An 18,394-nucleotide genomic window follows, 5' to 3' on the forward strand; every position below is an offset into this window, starting at 1 on the left:
TCTCTTGCTGTTTTTCTACCCTGGAAGTTCTTACATTATTACACAAACATATTTTTTTTTTAAATTGGAATGACTTTAAAAAAACAACAACAACAACAAACACAACAAACCACACAGATTTCAGCATCTGTATCTTCAAAATTGGAGAGAAAGCAAGTCCTGGAAAGATCTGAAAATCTTCCCACTACTACAGAGTCCTAATTTCTAAAGCCATGAGAAAAGAGTGGAGGAAGGAAACTCATTTGTCTAACTAAAATAAGATTCTGCCTTATGTGGAAGTAGAGTTTTGCAGGGTGATCTGTCACTTCCCAATGAGTTCATGGCTCAGATAATGCAAGGTTACGCATGAAAACCAAAATGTGCTGTTTTCCACTTCTCATTCCAAACAGACTTAGCATTAAAATTGAAAAAAAGGGCAAGGGGGGGGGGGGGGGGGGGGGGGGGGGCAAAAAATTAACACCTAACTGTTTTTATTTCGTTTTTGACAAGACAGTAGTAGGAAGGATGTAGTGGCAGGAGCTTGAGAGCAGCATTCAGGACCCTGCTGCGATATCATCTGCTTGCGTGACCCCCACATCTTTCTGTGCATCAGTCCTGCTCTCTAAAGGGAGCATGGTGCTTATTTCTCCTGCCTCATTTGTGAGGGATGTTTGTGAGGATATTAATGCAAGAGGTGATGGGTGTTAGGAAACACTGGTGAGGGATGCCAAAGATGTTTTAAGTAGCAATCTTATTTTTCTCCTTTTCAGGAATGAGGGTATGGGCTTGCAGACATAAACAGGGCTTCATCTGTTATGTGGTAATTGCCTGTGTTTCATGCCTGTAACATCCTTCCTTCTTCTAAGGGTGTGTGATCTCAAGTCCTTTCCTGTTTGGTGCATGGTTAATGCATGCACACTGACAGTGGCCAGGGAGCAGGGAAGTTGCACCTTATCTTGTGGCAGGGCAATTGGTTTATGAAAATGTGTGCTTATGTAGGTCATGGACAAATGCTGCTTGTCATATGACAGTTTAAAAGTAGGATTAACCTTTAGAAGATGTGTTTGGGGGCAGCTAGTGCCTCTTATAAAATCCTCTGCCTGTGTTCAGGGGCTCCCCTGAGGCAGGAAAGTCCTTCCTCAGTCTACTTTTTACATATACTATGTATTAATCATACACAGTTCAGGTAAGTTTGTAACTTTTTCAAATTACTTTTACCAGGAAACATTAAAACTGTCTGATTTGATAAAAGGCATCTAGGCAAAGCAGTCTGTCTTTAAACTCTTTCCCCCCTACACTCTGTGACCTGCTGTTCATTTGGAGCCGTGTCTCCCACCAGCTCTGCTCCATTCTCTCCTTTTTCGTGTTGCAGCAGATTTCCCCTCTCTTTGTTCCCTACAGGTTGCTGGAGCAGGGTTACCAAAGCGACATCGTTTTCATTGTTCACGGCAAATCCTTCTGTGCCCACCGCTGCATTCTCAGCGCTCGCAGCGCCTACTTTGCAGAAATGTTCGAGACCAAGTGGAAGGGGAAGAACATGATAGTGTTGAAGCATCCACTGGTGAGCAGGGCTGTGCTTCCAGCCTTTCTTTTCCTGTTTCAGCGGGGTGAGAAAAGTGAGTGGGAAGGATGGTCTGAGGGTTAACTTCCGCAGTGAGTGGCTCCTGCAGCTCAGAATGACCCTAGGCAAGAAGGACTTGTGAAGGCACTTTATGCATATAATAGCATCTTATTCAAATAACAAAAGGCTGTAAGGCTGCATTTGTTCCCTCTGTCACAGGCTCAAACATAGCTTAATTAATTGCAGTAGCAGGTAGCTGTTACCATCTGCCAGCTGCGTCATAACTCCTCTGTGAGTTGAGTCGCTCTAATTCCTGGTGGACAGGTGGTCTCTAGTGAAGACATCACCTCCATAATTGGTACTAATTGAGTCCCTTTTGTTGCCTTTACAGCAAGAACTAAACAGGCCCTAAGTACATTCCATCCATTAATCACCAATACTCTGGCATACGTTTCTCTTGCTTGATTGTGGCTGTGCAAAACCTCTCATGGCAAACATAGATCCAGTTTCTCAGGACGTTACTTAATGTTTCTCCTTTCTCTTTGCACAGGAACATAGCTGTCCTGTCAAATTAAGAAGAGGGGTTGGAAATATTTGTGACCAGTAAAAGAGGGGATTTTGCAGAGCGTGCGTTATAACTGTGTCTTCAGAGCACTTGCGTTAGTCAGGTCCTGTCCCCTAGGCACATGGATTAGTATCAGCTGATACATTTAAAGAGCAGTGTAAACCAGGTGGAGTGCCAGCATCAATTATGCAAGGAACATAGAAATTAGATATTCAGACTGCTGTGTCTGAGTTGCCGTTTCTGTATGTGTGTGTTTTTTTCCCCAACTTGTTCAGGATCACATTGGTATCCAGGCAAGATTCAAGCTTGTTAAATGCCTGGGAATTCTAATAGTAACTTTCTTGTGTTTTTAGATTAATCCAGCAGCCTTTGGCTCTCTGCTGCAGTATCTGTACACAGGTAAATGATTTACTGTCTAGTGCATGTATACGTGGCTGGTGGGTTGCTGTCTGTGCCTCTGCCATAGCATAGTTTGGGTGGCACAGGCTTGCAGACAGGCATGTTTGGGTACATGAGTTGCCAACACATCCTTTCTGCTGGCAGAAGGGGAGAATGTGAGCAATCCACGGATCTTCCAAGTTGTTTGTACCTCTTGCCAGTTGTTGTCCTGCCAGTAACTATACAGTCAATTAAAAAAAAATCAGCTTTGGCTGATTGGCTGGATGGATGCGGAGAATGTATTTTTAACTTAGAGAAGGTAAATTTATCATCTGGGGTAACAATCTCTACAGTTGTTGAAAACCCAGGTTTCCACATAGGGCATTTTCAGTCTGGCAGACCTGAGCAGTGTGTGCTGAATGCTTTGACTACTTGCTGATATTTTTTTTCTGAGCAGCAGTGGATCATAAGCCTTCAATCAAAATGCCAAATGTTGTATTGTACGCATGTTGAGTGCTGAGCTATTTTGGGCCAGGAGGTGGTGCCAGAAAATAACTGTATCTTCAGGGCTGTCTCCCCAGTTCAGCATTTTCAGAAATATTCCTCATAACATTTTCAGTGATGGTAAAAGATTCCAGGGTTACAGCTTATGAACCTAAAGTGTTTTCTCACCCCAAACCAGTCATACATGATGCTATTGTGCTGCTCTTTTTTATTTTTTTTGAGAGAATTAGGTGCATTTTTGTATAAGCCTGTTACGTCTTTGGTTTCTTGAATGGAGCTGTTAGGATAGGTGCTGGAAAGTGGGAATATGAATCAGATGCCAAGCTGAGATGGGGGTGGGCTAGCAGATCTTAGCTTCTTGGAATGAGTTGTAACTGGACACTGAAAGGTGAAGTGACGTATCTAATTACTGCATTTCTGTGCCATCCAGTCTTCAGTCCTTGAATTTACCATTTTTACAGCTAAGTGATATGGGTTAAAAGAGCTGTCTGAATTTCTTCTTGACAGGTCGTCTCGATATTGATGTAGAATATGTAAATGATTGCAAGAGATTAGCCAAACAGTGTCGGCTGCAAGACCTCATAGATGACTTGGAGACCAAATGTAAAAAAGTCTATGAATTTGGTAAGCATTTTATGTGCTGTTGTCTCTGCTGTGCATGTGTGTACTTTCAAGGAGAAAGAGGAAAGCGTGATGGTGGATATTTCATGGTGGCCCCCTTGGGGCTTCCAGAACATGATTCTGTTGTGGAATCCCCATGTTTGCGTGGTAGTTTTCAGTCACAAGTTCTCTGTGGGGCAGCTGTAGTGGTTTCTGGCATGTGCATGTTTATCATTTACATTGAATGTTTTCATTATAGTAGAGCAGCCATGGCAGCAGGACTTTGCTGTGGCTGCCAGCCATTCAGTGCAACACTATGGGGTATATTGGAAAGTGCCTTTCAGCGGAGAGCTTATTTAAATCCCTGGGGGGATAAAATATGTAGAATTGGAAGTCCTTTTCTGCATTTAGTTGACTCCTAACCAAAGTAAAACATTTGATAATTGGTTCAAAATGGATGCAGAAAGAGATACAATACTTTTAAAAACAGAGAAGTATTTCTGAAAGGATGTGTGTATTTTTAACACGTGTATGTGCCAAATGTTAAATGATTCAATCCTCTATTTAAGGGCTTTTTGTTATCCAGAAAGCTTGTGATCTAGTCATGACATCAGCTTGTTGCATGAAAACCAACAGTTGGAGTTTATCATTCATCTCCTTAGCTCAAGAAAAAGGACACGTGAAGAATCAAAACAGCACAAGTAGGGCAAAGCAGTGTTAATCATTAAATAACAAAAAGGTATCTGGTAACAAAACCTTCGGGCTGAAAAAATCTGATTCTCATTTCATGCTCTGAGTTAACTCCTTTGCTTCAACCAAGTGAGTTTTATTTCGAGAAGGTAATGTAGTTTGTAGCTTTTAAGTCAATAGCATCTTTTTCCTTGATCTAAGAGGTGAGGGTGTAGCTATTCCAGCTTTCCCTTTTGAATTACAAGTTCTGATTGTTCAGCCTCCTAAAGTTGCAGGGCTTAACAAATAGAGATAATATTCTGACTCAAGAAATTCCTCACCTGCAGATCGCGTGGAAGATATTACCATGTATATGTCTCCCCTTAGCCATGTGCAGTTGTTTGTTGGTGGTGGGATACTAGGGTACAACAGTACAGCTGTTCCCATACAGACCAGGCTGCAAGTGGAAGCTGTGTCATAAGTCTTACCTTAGCTGTGTAAACACAAATGTTAACATACATCTGCAGAGATGAGAAATGTATTTCTTGGTTTCTTTTTATGAGTAAGTGTTAAGATGTCAATCTGTGTATTAAATGGTTGGTGGAGAAGAGGAGTGGTGGAGAATACTAGAAGTGGAAAATAAAAATTGCTTAGGCAATCAGGTAACAGAATTGTCCTGTGGTATCTTTTGATATCAGAGTAATCCAGGGAGATGCAGGAGATCCTTTTTTTTTTTTTTTCTCTCCCAGGGTCTAGCTGAGACCCCGAAGGTGAGCATTCTACCTTAATACATTAAATTAGAATCTCATATTAAATTGTGGGAGGAAAGTAAAGCGAATAAATTTCTGGCTGTCTGAAGCCACTCATTGGCAACTTAAGGATCATAAAGTCCAGTGGTTAAATTAGCAAACTGCCAAACTCTTGACTTCTTGGCAGGCTCAAAAATGCAAAATGGTGAAGTAACGTTTCAGGGTGCTTGGGAGTTCCAGGTGCAAGCTGTGCTTGCAAAAGTGATAAAAACCTTCTGGGTGGCAGAGAACAAATCATTTAATTTCCTTGCTCTTTGGCAGGAAAGAGCTGTTCTTCATGTCTAAGGTCTGACAGAAGACATAATCAATGTGTTTAAAGCACTGATGGAAGTCCTAGGCTTAATTTTTATTCACAACAGGTTGGATTCAGTGGAATAGACAGAACTGCTGATAGGTCTGTTAAATGTTTTGTCTCCTATCAGATCTCATGTGGAAGCCAGGAGAACTTGTTGATTCTCCAGAAAATAATACATACAAGAATAATAGACGTTAAAAATGGGAAAGATCTCAGATCACATCATGTCTGGCACTGGACAAAGCATTACTGTTCCCTCTAGTGCATTAGGAATCTCTGCTTGTTCAAAGTGTTTGCTGTGGAACAGACATCTGATTCGGGTCTGTGGAGCAGCGTCATGTCTCGCATCTCTATTATAAAGTAGAAACATGCCTAATAAAACATGTGAGTTCAGGCCTGTGCAGCTCCAGTGGATAATAGCAGTCTCTGCAATGTCATTATCTAGAGTTAATCGGCATTTCAAAAACACTTAGTGACTTGGCACCCACAGGCAGTAGTTTAGGAAAACCTGGAGAGGATGACCGACAGCTTTCTGTTGCACCTGAGACAGGCTTCAGTGTGACTGCTTGCGTGTGGACTGTGCCTACAAAAAGAAAAAAACGTTGCAGTGTTTGGAAGAGCTCAGACAAGGTTTGTCCAGACTAAGCCATAATCCTTCCTTCAGAAGTGAGTGTTTTTGAAAATAAACGTTCTGTAGTTATTTCTACAACTTCTACAAAAGGTTTGGAACAAGGTTTATGATTCTGTGATGCTCACCTTCATAGCGGAGGGAGGCACTGGAGATACGGAATTAATCATTGTAGTTTGCTGTGGCATTGGGAGGAGGAAGCATGAGGCGTTACCTGGGCGTGACGCCATTTTGTGAGGGTTTGGAAGTTTGGTGTTTGTTTTTTGTGGTGCATTGACTCAACTGAAACAAAAGAATACAAAGAGGTACTGAGCAGCAGAAGCAAAGGCAGCTGATGAATTGGGAGGGGATGTTCAGTGCTGTACAGCTGGGCTGGGCTGGGAGGGAAGACAAAATCGATCCTTCCTCAGCCAGAGCTGGGTTATTCACTCTAGCTCCTTGCATTGTTCATGTTGCCTGTTCCAGAAAGCCCTTCATTCCTACTTTTTGCTAAAGGTGATGGTCCCTGCTGCTTGCTTGCAGCCAACAGCTTTTTCCTGTTTTGTCACTTTGATTTTTTTATTGCTTCTGTTAGGAGAGAGTTGCACGTGATACCAAATACTGTACTCCTGGATTTTGGGAGACACAGCGTCGGAAATGTCTCTTGATAGATGTGCTTCTCAGACAAATCACCGTTCTTTCATGCTTCTGTGAAAGTGCACAGATGCTTTGCAGATCCCATGGGAAGAACTCTTTCCCTTGACTACTGCTTAAAACTTGCTGGGTCCATTAGTGCTCACAGAGCCTGATTGATCTGGCGACAACAGGCACTACACAGATATAAATGATTCTCTCTGCCATAAAGAGTTCCTAATTGCACAGTGAGAAATTTGCTTCTCGCACACTGGTCTGTAAGTGGACAGGGCTCTTCAAGCGATGTGTTTGAGTTGGTGCCAGGTCTCCCTTTGGCTTATTTCCCCAATCTGAAAGTGGCATTCAGTGCTAACAGAGCAGCCCGCCTCCCCACTGGTGTAGCTCCATGTGTAGCAGTGATGGCACCTGGCTGTCTTGTACTGGTAGATTACCCTTCCTTTTCCAGAATCCTTCTGGGATATTCGGCATATTTGAGGCACAGTGGTAGCATATCTGAAGGGTGCAGCAGTAATGCGGAGGAGGGGGCGGAGAACTTGTTTTGAGGCACATCATGGTCTTGTTTCGCCCACGGCCCCGTGAAGTCATCTGATGGAGCTCATGTAGTGCTGCACAAAATGTCAGGAAAAATGAGGTCTCAAGGTGGCGTGATTCACCTGCGAGGGGTTTTAATGCGGTGAATCATACCTGTCAAATTATTCTGAACGCTTCAGTGTGGGGCTGCTTAACTCTTTTGTCCTTGAGAGTTAACTTTGCTTCTCCATGGCTCCCAGCAGCATCTCAAGCCTTTCTTACCTCAGCTTGGCATTCGCCAGTGGTGCGTCACGGTTTTCACATGCTTGCCTGTATGCCAGGGACTCCTGAATGTCTCACATGCTCCAGTCCTCACCCAAACTGTGCTGACTTGAAAACAAACTTGAGGGAGGTGGCTAGAAAGAGGAGCAGCTGTGCCAGCAGCAGTAGTGTTTCTGTCCAGCTGTTGCAGTGCCACTTTGGTTTGCTGCTCGTTTGAAGTTGGAGCATTCCTCTCTGTTATTCACAAAGCTGAACTTTCAAAAGCAGCAAAGATTTCTTAAGGGTTGAATTTTACAAGCCTTGCTAGATTATGTCCGAATACTTGCTTATATTGCCTTTTCCAGTGGAAAAGGGGACTGATTACAAGTGCTACAGCAGCCTGCTTTTCTTCTGAATGAGGGGTGGCAGGTTTAAATGTTTGTCTCACATGTGATGGCACATTTAGTTCTCAGTAGGTTCTGGAGGGACTCCAGCCTTCTCTAAGATGCTGGTGTTGAAGCAAACTGGAGACTTGTGCTTTAGCACCAAGAAAAGCAAACCCTTCTGTATGGGCATGGCAGCAGCCTGCAGGCCCACAGGTGTGCAGCAGGGCTGAATTTAAAAAAAGGGAGGGGGGGAAGGGGGATGTTGGATGTTGGCTTCAGTGAGCTCCACATCATTTTGATCATAGCAAGACCACAAAACTAAGGGCATGTGTATTGCTTCCCCTTAATCAGGCTGTTTAGTGACAGGGCAAGACAGGAAGACACGCTAAGTCTGAAAAAGGCAAATGAAGTTGTAGTCTCTGTGCGGTTTATTTGGTCTCTTTGGTGGTGGCGGCAATGATATTTAATGTTTGCAAACAACAAAGGCATAGTCAGGAGATCAGGTGTTTTGGGGGTCTTTGTGCTATGGGATCTCCAGGTAGAGAGTAGAGAACAGACTTAGGTGCACAGAAGTTCTTACCTAAACAAGAGTAAATCCCTTTGTTCCCTGGCATGAAGTTAGGATGGCACAGCTGAAATGAGACCCATGAAAGCATGTGGCAGAGTGGAGAGGCATGGGGGCAGCTTCATTTTATCCATTTATCCCTTGTCAAGGGCTCCACCGTAGGTGGTGCTGTCAGTGGTAAGGATGGTCAGCTGGAGAAGTCGCTGTATGGGTGACTCTTGCAGGGATCAGCAACCTGTAGGAAAGTCCTCAGCTATACCTGACGACAAGGATTGCAGAGAGCAAGTTGGCCTGAAATATGCCTGTAGCAACTTTGTGTTCGCTACCATTCATATTTTGGTGCAAGGAATAAGTTTGAGGTGAGACAATACAGGCATCCCCTTCCAGCCCTGCTCGCGAGCTGTAGTGAGGGGTGCTGTGTGCGTGTTTACGTAGGGCCATCACTTGTGCGTTGCAGTAAAAGCTACACAGCAATAACGCTGATGTTTCCTAGAGTCTCTTTGTTTTCTCTAAATGGGAGAAAATGTTTACATAGGAATTTAGGCATCTCTGCTCTTTTGTTTTTTGCTTCTTCCAGTTTCTTCCAAGCCAGGGACCTGTGTGAAAGTGCTGACGATTGAGCCCACAGGTAACTGCCGGCTGCAGGAAGATCTGGCTCTTCTAGCAGACTGCGCCCTGCCAGCCGAACTGCGGGTAGGGAGCATTTATCCTACTTCTGGTCTCTCTGGGGCTGTGGTGTGTGTTCACATGTGTTCAGTCTCATTCTCTCCATTTGAGTTTAATGGTTGCTTGTTTGCTGGTGTTAATGCTCCAAGCTGATTTTGTAAATGTTCCAAGCTGATTTTGTAAATGCCGAAGCATTTTATTGCTTGGAAATGCTGTAAAAGTATTTAATGAGGCTGTCAGTGCCGGGCCTTTCACTTGGATTTCTCCCCCGGCAGGGATCTTGGTAAATGAAACCCTTGCCATGCAGTTGGTGGGGATTTCCCCGTTGACTACAATGGGACAAGAGATGTCCCCCCAGCTCTTTTTCCTTCTCTCTACCACCCTTCTTGAATATCAGAAATATTTTATCAGTGGGCAGTTACCCGAGGGGACTTAGAGATGGAAGATGTCTTGCAGGGCTTACTTGCTAGGAACTGACACCCTGCAGCTGAGAGGTGTTTTCAAGCCCTGAAATATTTTCAGTAGAAATGAGTCCTTCTGAAGCAAATTTAACTTGACTGGCAATAGATCTGTTTTTCATAATTATGTCTTGTTGATCCTTAGAAATGGTCCACAGACAACAGAATGATGATCATTACATTAAAATACCATCAGAATTATTAGTTACGTGGATTGTTATCAGATATGTGGATATTTGCACCTAGTTGGAGGAGAATAGGTTTAATATTAGAGATCTTCATTCTCCTTGCATCTGTTGCTTTCTCTAGTACCAGCACTTTCACTTTGCTTTTGTCTGCCCTCTTTTTCTTTCTTTCATACCAAGCACTGAATTTAATAACATGAACTCATCTTTGGTGGCTGCTATGCCCAGAGATTGTATGAGTGAGTGCTGTAGCAAAGTTTATTGCCTTTTTTCTTTTTTTTTTTCCCTTCTCATCTCCTACTGAATAGACCTGTATGCTGCAAATGTCAGGGAGCTTGATGAATCAGAGAGGATCCTTCGCTCTGTGTGTGTGTATGCTCATGCAGGACTGTGTGCATGTGCATGCAAATGCTAGCGTGAGCGACCAACCTGATGGACAGAGTTTCTTACCTGCAATATGTCAGTGTGTCTTGTGCTGGCTTTTGGAGGACATTTCTGTGAGTACTGAGCTCTTTATGGAGGTAGTTTGTCAGGTTTCCACCTACCAACGCCGGCATCATTCCTATGTAACTTCCCTCCCCCAGATAACTCTGCAATTGTTTGTGGCTCTCAGTATGCTTTCCTATATGATTGCAGGCTATAAAGGGAGGTGATACTAAAAGTAAGCCTTAGTGTTACCTCCCCAGGAATTAAAAAATGGATTGTGACCCCAGAACAGTGAGATTTACCTAAAATTTAAGCCACTTCACAAATAAAGATAATGCTTTCTTTTTGATTGCTTGTTCCTAGATCTTTATACCAGACTCCTGTCAGAGTTAAGGTTTTCTACTCAAGGGTTGGAAACGCTTCCCATGTAATTCTTTCATGTAGAATAGGAACTGGAAGGAAAATATGAAACTTGGAATAATGCAGTCATCTGACAGTGCCATGAATGCCTCTGTGAGTTGTGGTTTTCTTGCTATGTTCATAGACCAGAAAGAAAGCAGTTACAACAGCGTTAGTCTTGTTAGGGCTGTGAAAGTGAAGAAGGCGTGGGCACACGCCTGTTCAGTAGAGATTTTGTATGCCGTGAGCAAATATGTGTACTTTATTAAAGCCAAATTCTAAAAGATTTCCCTGTTTTTCTCTCTGTATTTTTTTCATTAATTTACAAAGAATATATAAACAAAAGTCATCATCCTATTCCCGTTTATCTCTTCCTAACGTTTGCAAATTGGTAAATTCTGTGAATTAGAAATCTTTGTCCTGGACAGAGAAATCCTCACTCTTACAGGGTCTGACATCCTACAAGGAATAGTGTGCAAACCGTTTAACTCAAAATGTCAGGGCCAACCAAATAGTCGTGTTCAGATATCTATGTTTTCTAGAGAAACATGAAGGTTTTCTAGCATATGCAAAACACAATTGGTGTTTGGCTTCTGGGTAAAACCCAGCATTTCTTGATGGCAGTGGAGGTAATAACCAGAATTTGAGGAGAGATTCTGAGCTGCTGCATATCGTGTAATGCTGTACCGCGTGGTATTGGGATGTATACCACTTTCTGTTTCACTGTAAACAAATAATTTGCATGCGATGTCTTTATATTTGAATGATGCAGAAAACTCTGAGCATCTCAGTTTCATAGTTCGGTGCTGAAATATGTGACTAAACCAGTAATTAACACTTGATATGCAATCATGGTTCGTTGTTGGCTTTGTCAGAGAGAACTATCAATTCTTTGAGCTCTTAAACCTGTTTAGAATCTTACTGTCTTGTTTCTCATTTGTTATACGTGAAAGCCTTTTTCTGTGTGTATTTTTAAAAACGTGGTGGTTGTCACTGTTCTGTTTTAAACTGGTGAGAACCAGAATTTTTCTGACCACAACAACTTCTTCATTGGTTTATTGCAATCAAATTTTGCAGTGACAGATTCAAGTAAAGTACCATCAAAAGCCAGGCAACTGTCAAAAACCGTGTGGCTTTGCGCTGTCTGCCTCGATCTTCATCTCATGCCTGCCCAGTGACCTCTGAGTTAGAAACTCCAGGACTTCCAGTATGGAGGACTGCAGGCACATCGCTTCCTTGCAGCTGTTTTTTCATTCCTTTTAAACTGAAATCTTATTTTCCAACATTTGATGAAATCAGGCTTAGAAGGATCAGCGTGCCGTGAAATAAATACTGCTCTTTCCATCTGTAGCCACGTTTGGTGTGGCTACAAAAAATGTGGCCATTTGCCATTTTTGGCATCAAGGTGAATCTTGCACTGCATAGAAACATTTGGAAGTAATGTCACTGCAGCCATGTAATGTAGTTATTGGTAGTTATTCCTGGGTTTTGCTTCCTGTGTTTGGCAGAGGCAGATGAGCCGACCTATTAAAAACTTGCTTCCAAATTTTTTATCCAGTCCACTTGCATCTGATTATGGGCTGGTAATCTCCTCTTGGATCGCTAACCCATGTATTTTGTGTTGTCATTTATTTACAATTGAATCTTCTTGCTGAGATAATCTCCTGGCTAAGGTACAAATTGCTGTCACTGAGCTGCTCTGTGTGTTTTTGCTTCCAGCAACATTTCTATTTAAGCACTAATAGCAAATTTGTAGCAGCAAAGACTTGATCCTTGTGGTGGCAGGGAGATCCTGTAAGTGTTCATGCTGTCTTACGCTGCAGAGGTGTTGAGAATATTTCTGTATGGTGAATGAGATACTGTGAAAGTGTTTGCACCTTGCAGGCTAGATTGTTTTGTGCCTCTTGGGTAGCATACTTTGCAGCTGTGCTTTGCCTGAGCAGAAGTATGTTAAAGAGGTTGCCTGAACGGAGGAGCACGGGAATAAAATGTTTTTCTGCAGGGAAGAAAAGACGAGACGAAATTTCTCAAGTGTGACAAGGGAGGAGAGTAGAAGTAGTAGAGACTTAAAAGGGGAGTAAAAGGAAAAAATCTGCAAAGCCACTTCATGCTGACTAGGAGTGACAATGACATGACGTTGCTTTTGTAGTATGAATTGGAAATGACCTTGTAAACCTGGGCAATTAGAGTGCCGACCAGGCAAGGCTAGGAGCTGGAAATTGAGCCAGTAGGATTTTGTAATTCAGGAGACAAACTCTGAGCCAAACAAACTCCCATGTCCATCCCAGAGGGGTGAATTCCTTCTCAAAATTTACATTTGGGGAATGAAAGAGGAGCAAAGAATGGATGTGCGTAGGAGCTGGGGAATTAATGTCTTGATTTAAACTTGTGCTGCAAAGAGTGGCATCTCATGCAAAGCCTGTTTCTAGTTGCCTGTGAAGGTTTTTGTTTGCTTTTGTTTTTTAAATTTCCTATCAGAATTTCTAGGAGAGGACACGGAAGCAGTGGGGATAGCAGCAGGGCAAACAGAGCAGGCAGTCACACCATGGCTACCAGCCTTTGTAATGGGATGCCACAGAGCACCCCTGCTGGGGTTTGTTCATTGCCTCCAAACATGAGACATGGCTAACAGCAAAGTAACAGCCCAGGGAAGCTACGGATGGGGCAGTTTGTCTCATCTTTGGTACTGGAGGTGTCCTTTGTGGTAGAGCTGTATAAAAAGGAGGTAACAGATCAGGTGTGGAGTGTTCCTTGAGGGCTGCGTCTGTTCTAGGGGAGAAGTCCCCTGGTGGGGATGTAAGGGAAGGACTCACAGCGGGGAGGAAGCATCACTGTGACAGCCCTGCACACAATTGGGATGTTGCTGGGCTTACATATGATTAGGAAGCACAGGCTGCCAAATGTTGCTGTGGACAGATGAAGAGTACAGCAAATGGGGCCAGATTGCCGCGTTTGGCGGTGCCGTGAGCTTTTGCCAGCCTGGTGCCTTGCCACATCCCAGGGCCTGTGTAAGAGAAACCCCACTGCATACAAACTGAGCTAGTCTGAGAGCGCCGCCCCAGCGTATTGCGGACCGTGCCTTTGTTTAGTCTTGGAGGGAGGAGTCATCTGGCTCCTCAGTGCAGCTGAAAGTGTGTTGCTTCCAGTTCGGATCGAGGCAGGCATGCTGGAAATGATGCTTAGGTAGTCTCTGATCGGAGACTGGTCTCCGTGGTCAGCCCAGGATTGCCCCAGGTGCAAATTTGGGACGTAACTTTCCTGGACTAGAGACAGAGGTAATAAACTTGTCACAGGCAGCACAGGGGCATGTGTCTGGAAAGCAAGAACCAGGGGAACTTTTGTTTCCAGAGATTAATTCTCTTGGTTACAACTGTGAATACAAACTTTTTTTTTTTTTTTTAGCAACTGAACACAGAATAAGGTAGAAGTGAAAATATTTGGAAGTGTCACTTTAAAATAACATAAGGCCAACAGATTCTTTTTTATGTGTGTGCTGTCTTTGTTGGCATGTGGGACTGGGAGGAGGTGTGTTGGTGTTAAAATAATTCACTAGAGTATTAATACCGCAACAACACTATCTTTGGCTGCAAATCAAATGAGAAATTTAAAATGTGCTTTGGAAATGTTAGATTATTCAAGTGAAGCAGTAATTGTAGCCAAACCATTTTAAGATGGTTTATACATCTATGTAATCTATACTTTACTACATCCACCTGGAGATCTACACAATCATGTGCTAGTCCTAAGCTCTCGTAGGCTTATGATACCCAATTTGTGAAATAAACGTCACCTCCGCTTGATTTTCTGCCTTGCTAGTTGGCACAGAAATGCTTTCTGGAGGTGTATGGAAGGGTCAGGGAGTTGTCATTGAAAAGGGAAGCAGCTGTAACTTGCACCAGGAATATCTCTATCAGGAGTGCAAAGACTGGACTCCAGTCCCTCCCATTGAAATCTTTCTTCAGAGCATCTCTGGTCCTCTGTGTTGTGCTGAGAGAACAGATGGATGGTTGCATCTGGGAAGACCAAGAAGTCCAAACTCAGGGTCCTGAGCATGTTTATGGCAAGAACGTTAAAGGCAGGATTTTCTGATTTCTTTTCCCAGGTTGGTTTTGGGGAGTTGCCATTTGACAGCACCGACAACTTCAACAGTTGTCCTGACGTGTGTTTCCGGGTGGCAGATTACAACTTCTTGTGCCATAAGGTATGTGCTTGTGCTATACTTCGTTCTCCTGCTCTTTTCTGTGAGTCTACGTGTCTCCCCCACTCATCCAGTGTTGGATACGCTTAGCAGAAGCAGCATTGCCTCATCAGCTGGAAAACGCAAAGTCTCGCTGCAGCTGAAAACTCTGCTCAAAACATTTAATAGAACAGCAAACCCTGCCTTTCTTGCAGAAGTGAGGAGATAAATTTATGAATTGAGTTATGAAGTGAGTTCACTGCCTGGAGAGGGGAATGTTTGACTTACAAGTACACACCAATAAGAATAGATTTTGAAATCCAACCTCAACTCCAGCTCCTGCCCTAGTCCCATGCTACTTGTGAATCTCTTAAGTTTACAAACGCTTTTTGGTTCTGAGGTTAGGCAAGATTAGAAATAAGGTACGGAAAAAGGGGAGGAAGAAGTCTCACCCAAAGAGTGAAGATGCAGCTTCAGAATATAGGGAGAATTGCAGTTACTTCTGAGCTTCAGAAATATCTTTGAGCTGCTCTGATGGGTGGTCGGTATTGCTGTTTGGTGAGTTGCTAGTGTTTTGGCCTTTCTTCCTTCTCCAGGCATTTTTCTGTGGCCGCAGCGATTACTTCAAAGCGTTACTTGAAGACCATTTCTGTGAGAGTGAGGAGCTGCAGACACAGCCCAGCATCCCTGTGGTGACTCTCCACAACATCTCAGAAGACATCTTCATCCGGGTCCTCTACTACATCTACAGTGATGATACAGAGGTGAGGCCAGCCACAGAGCTTTTCCTCCTGTGCTGTGTAATTTGGGAGGTGTGCACAGCAGAGTTTTTCTGCAGCGTCCTGGGGATGGTTTCATAAATACCACTGCCCTACTCTGCTACTTCATCTCTGTCTTAGGAACCCACGTACTGGGAATGCTGTGAGCTCTGCAGGGAGATGGCTTATGTGCGTGACATTCAGGAAGCAAATCCCCACTCTTCCATCCAATGACAAAAGTTTGGAAATTAGGTTTCATGCTGCATGTCGGGCTGGTAGATGCAGGTCTTTGCAGATTTCCCCCTTGGGCTCTGGAAGGATAAGGTGAGGAGCTGCCAGTAGATGGCAGATTGAACACATTTGGAGATGTGGAAAGGTTAAGAGATTCCTACTTATTTACCCTTGGCATCATGGCCCACTTTTCCATTTGTAGCGAGTAATCGTTGCCGCTGTTATTTATTGCTGGGGTGGGCAAAGGTTCCACTGGGAGACCGAGGCCTTGCTGTGCTCAGTATTGCAAGCAGGGACAAAAGGGCTCTAACCCACACAATTTTGAGTGTAGTGGAAGGTGCTGCAAATTTCAGCAGTTAAGCAGCTTCCTGCCTTGATTTTGCGGCAAATGCTTTCCACGAACGTAGCTACAAGATGCCAGGACACATTCTAGCATTAGGGCAGTGATCAGAGACTGCTGCACCTGCCAGTGTCGATTCTTCCAAAGCAGCTTGCATGCTCTGGGTTAGGTGCCACGTACAGAGAGCACATGCAGCTGCGACCTTGTTTGTGCTGATCTGTTCACCTCCGGGCAGCAGCCAGGAATACACGGTGGGGAGAGATGTATTTAGCAGGCAGCAAGAGCAGGATTGCCATTGGTATGCCAGAGAGCAGATGCTTCACTTGTCTGTGGTCTCCCCTCAGCCGTGCTCTGAAGGAGCAGGAAGGGAGGGAAAGAATTGTGTTCTGGTTGTGAAGGTGCTCCTCACCTTGAGACCACGCTGCAGTGGGACCCTGTTGCCTTGCACCTCTGCAGTCTGCCTTCCTTCTTCATGACGGCTCACAGGAAAGGTGTTTCCCAGTCAGCTGCCCCTTTCCAAGGGGTGCCTCAGCTGCCCTAGCTGGACTTGGGGCAGGGCAGACCAATAGCGATAGGTAGGAATGGAAGGGGTCTTGCTTGCATGTTTCCTGTGCAGGATGGTGCCATCACAGGCACTAGCTTGGATTGTAAACTGAGCAGCCAAGTCAGGAGTTTCTCTGGAGAGTTCATCTGGCATGGAAAGCTACCAAGAAGAACGGTCAAGAAAACAGGAATATAGCTCAAGTTCCACACTTACATGTGGAGTGTTCTCCCTGGCCCGGATTTCTCCAGCCAGATGTCAACACTCTCAGTTCCACTTTTATTTTCCAAATAACTTCAAGGTTTTTCTGCTCTGTAGTAGTGACAAAGCTTGCAGCAGGAGGGAAGAGTATGTACAGAGCCCAGGAACAGTTCCAGGTAGAAAGAGAAGTTGCTGATCAGGATATTTGTGTGGGCTCAACGGGAGTTTATGGAGGAAGCTGCTGCCATCAATACTACTGACTCAAACACCTCCAGCTTGTGAGGTTCCTGGAGCCTTATGAAAGGACAAAGCAGCACTTGATTAGCAATCCCAAAAGCTTCGTTACATCACTGTGGCACTATAGCATTCATGACATGCCTCTAACACATCTTGCATCCTTCTGCACAGCTGTTGCAGGGTGTTGTGTACTGCTGAGACATTTGCTGTGAGTAGCGTGTCCAAACAGCGGTGCGGACAGCTGTAGGGGAGGAAATAATCAGCCTTGTGCAGTTGTCAGAGTGAGCAACCGCACATGCAGATGTGGATAGCGGTGTTTTTGCTGCTGAGCAGTTTTCAGAGCAGTGGACCGTGCTGCGCTAGAGTTACAGTTCCTGAGTCTAGACCAGCGTGGCTTGGTCTCTAGAAACAAATGATCTTGCTTCCTCCCCAGCCAGGATGTGCTGTATCCTGCAGATTGGCTGTTGAAATGCATGTGGGTAAGTGCACTCTTTGCACTTCACATTAGCAGGAACAGAACTGTGCGGAAAGTGGCTCTAGTTCCAGGTTAGTGACGCAGATGGCTGACTAAAATAGGATTTGCCCAGCCAGGGAGGATAGATTGAGTGAAGCTGGAGGTGGTGTCTCCAGCATTACCTATGGCATTTTTTCATCCTCCTATTGCAAGGAACAAAAGTATCCAAGAGGGAAATGGGAGGCTGGTTCTCTACCTCAAGAGCCTGAAAATGTTAAAGGCCATTAACAACAGTGTGAAGTTGAGCATCTGGTGCATGAATTTAGTTCAGTTTGAATGCCTGTCAAAGCTCCAGTAATATCTGACGTGCAGTCTGTTCCACAGTTAGTTGGGCTTCACGTACAATTTATTTGGGGTACAATTTTCTGTGTGCTTCATCTAGCTCTGATGCATATGTCAAAATACTTGCTTGTGGCTTTGAAAGCCCCATGTGATTTGACCTCCTTTTGATACTGCGATGCTTCCAAGGAGCCCTGGTCCTGACAGTACCTGCTGGGATTACTGCTAGCTTTGAGAGCTGCCTTTGAAGCAGAGATGAGTCGTGTGCTGTCCTTTTGCCTGTGGGTTCCTTGATCTTAGATCTCTGCAGTGCTTGCGTTCATACGTCTCGTTCCCCTTTTCAGGGGCTGGTTTGCGCCTTCCAGGTGTAGTTTGATAAGACTGGGAGTTCCCAAAAGAGAAGAGAATGGCAGTGGGGGCAGGAGGATATGCCGGCTGGCTTCACAGAGCCAGGCTGAGGGAGGAACTTAAGAGAATTTCACACGCTTTTCACAAAAAGTGAGTCCAGAAGTAGAGAATGGGAGGAAAAGCCCTAGTGTGGACAAGGTTCTCTGTTCTGCCAGCCAGTCTCTCTGAAGAGCTTTCAGTACCTCTGCTAAAAGCTACCCCCTTCTGTTACCACATTCTTAGCAGCCAGCA

At 44.2% G+C, this 18,394-nt stretch overlaps 1 protein-coding gene across 2 annotated transcripts in view; it reads left to right on the forward strand.

Annotated features, from left to right (window-relative positions):
- ABTB1 (ankyrin repeat and BTB domain containing 1) overlaps positions 1-18,394 on the forward strand; it is a 29,140-nt gene that overhangs the window by 4,756 nt on the left and 5,990 nt on the right. For both annotated transcript variants that reach the window (XM_048068851.2, XM_013184274.3), the window contains 6 exons: positions 1,381-1,540; positions 2,459-2,504; positions 3,495-3,611; positions 8,921-9,036; positions 14,580-14,678; positions 15,251-15,418. In XM_048068851.2, the coding sequence (XP_047924808.1) occupies positions 1,381-1,540; positions 2,459-2,504; positions 3,495-3,611; positions 8,921-9,036; positions 14,580-14,678; positions 15,251-15,418 (706 nt within the window). The remainder of the gene's footprint in view (positions 1-1,380; positions 1,541-2,458; positions 2,505-3,494; positions 3,612-8,920; positions 9,037-14,579; positions 14,679-15,250; positions 15,419-18,394) is intronic.

The sequence above is a fragment of the Anser cygnoides genome, chromosome 10, assembly GCF_040182565.1.
Source record: "Anser cygnoides isolate HZ-2024a breed goose chromosome 10, Taihu_goose_T2T_genome, whole genome shotgun sequence".
In the NCBI taxonomy this organism is placed as follows: domain Eukaryota; kingdom Metazoa; phylum Chordata; class Aves; order Anseriformes; family Anatidae; genus Anser; species Anser cygnoides.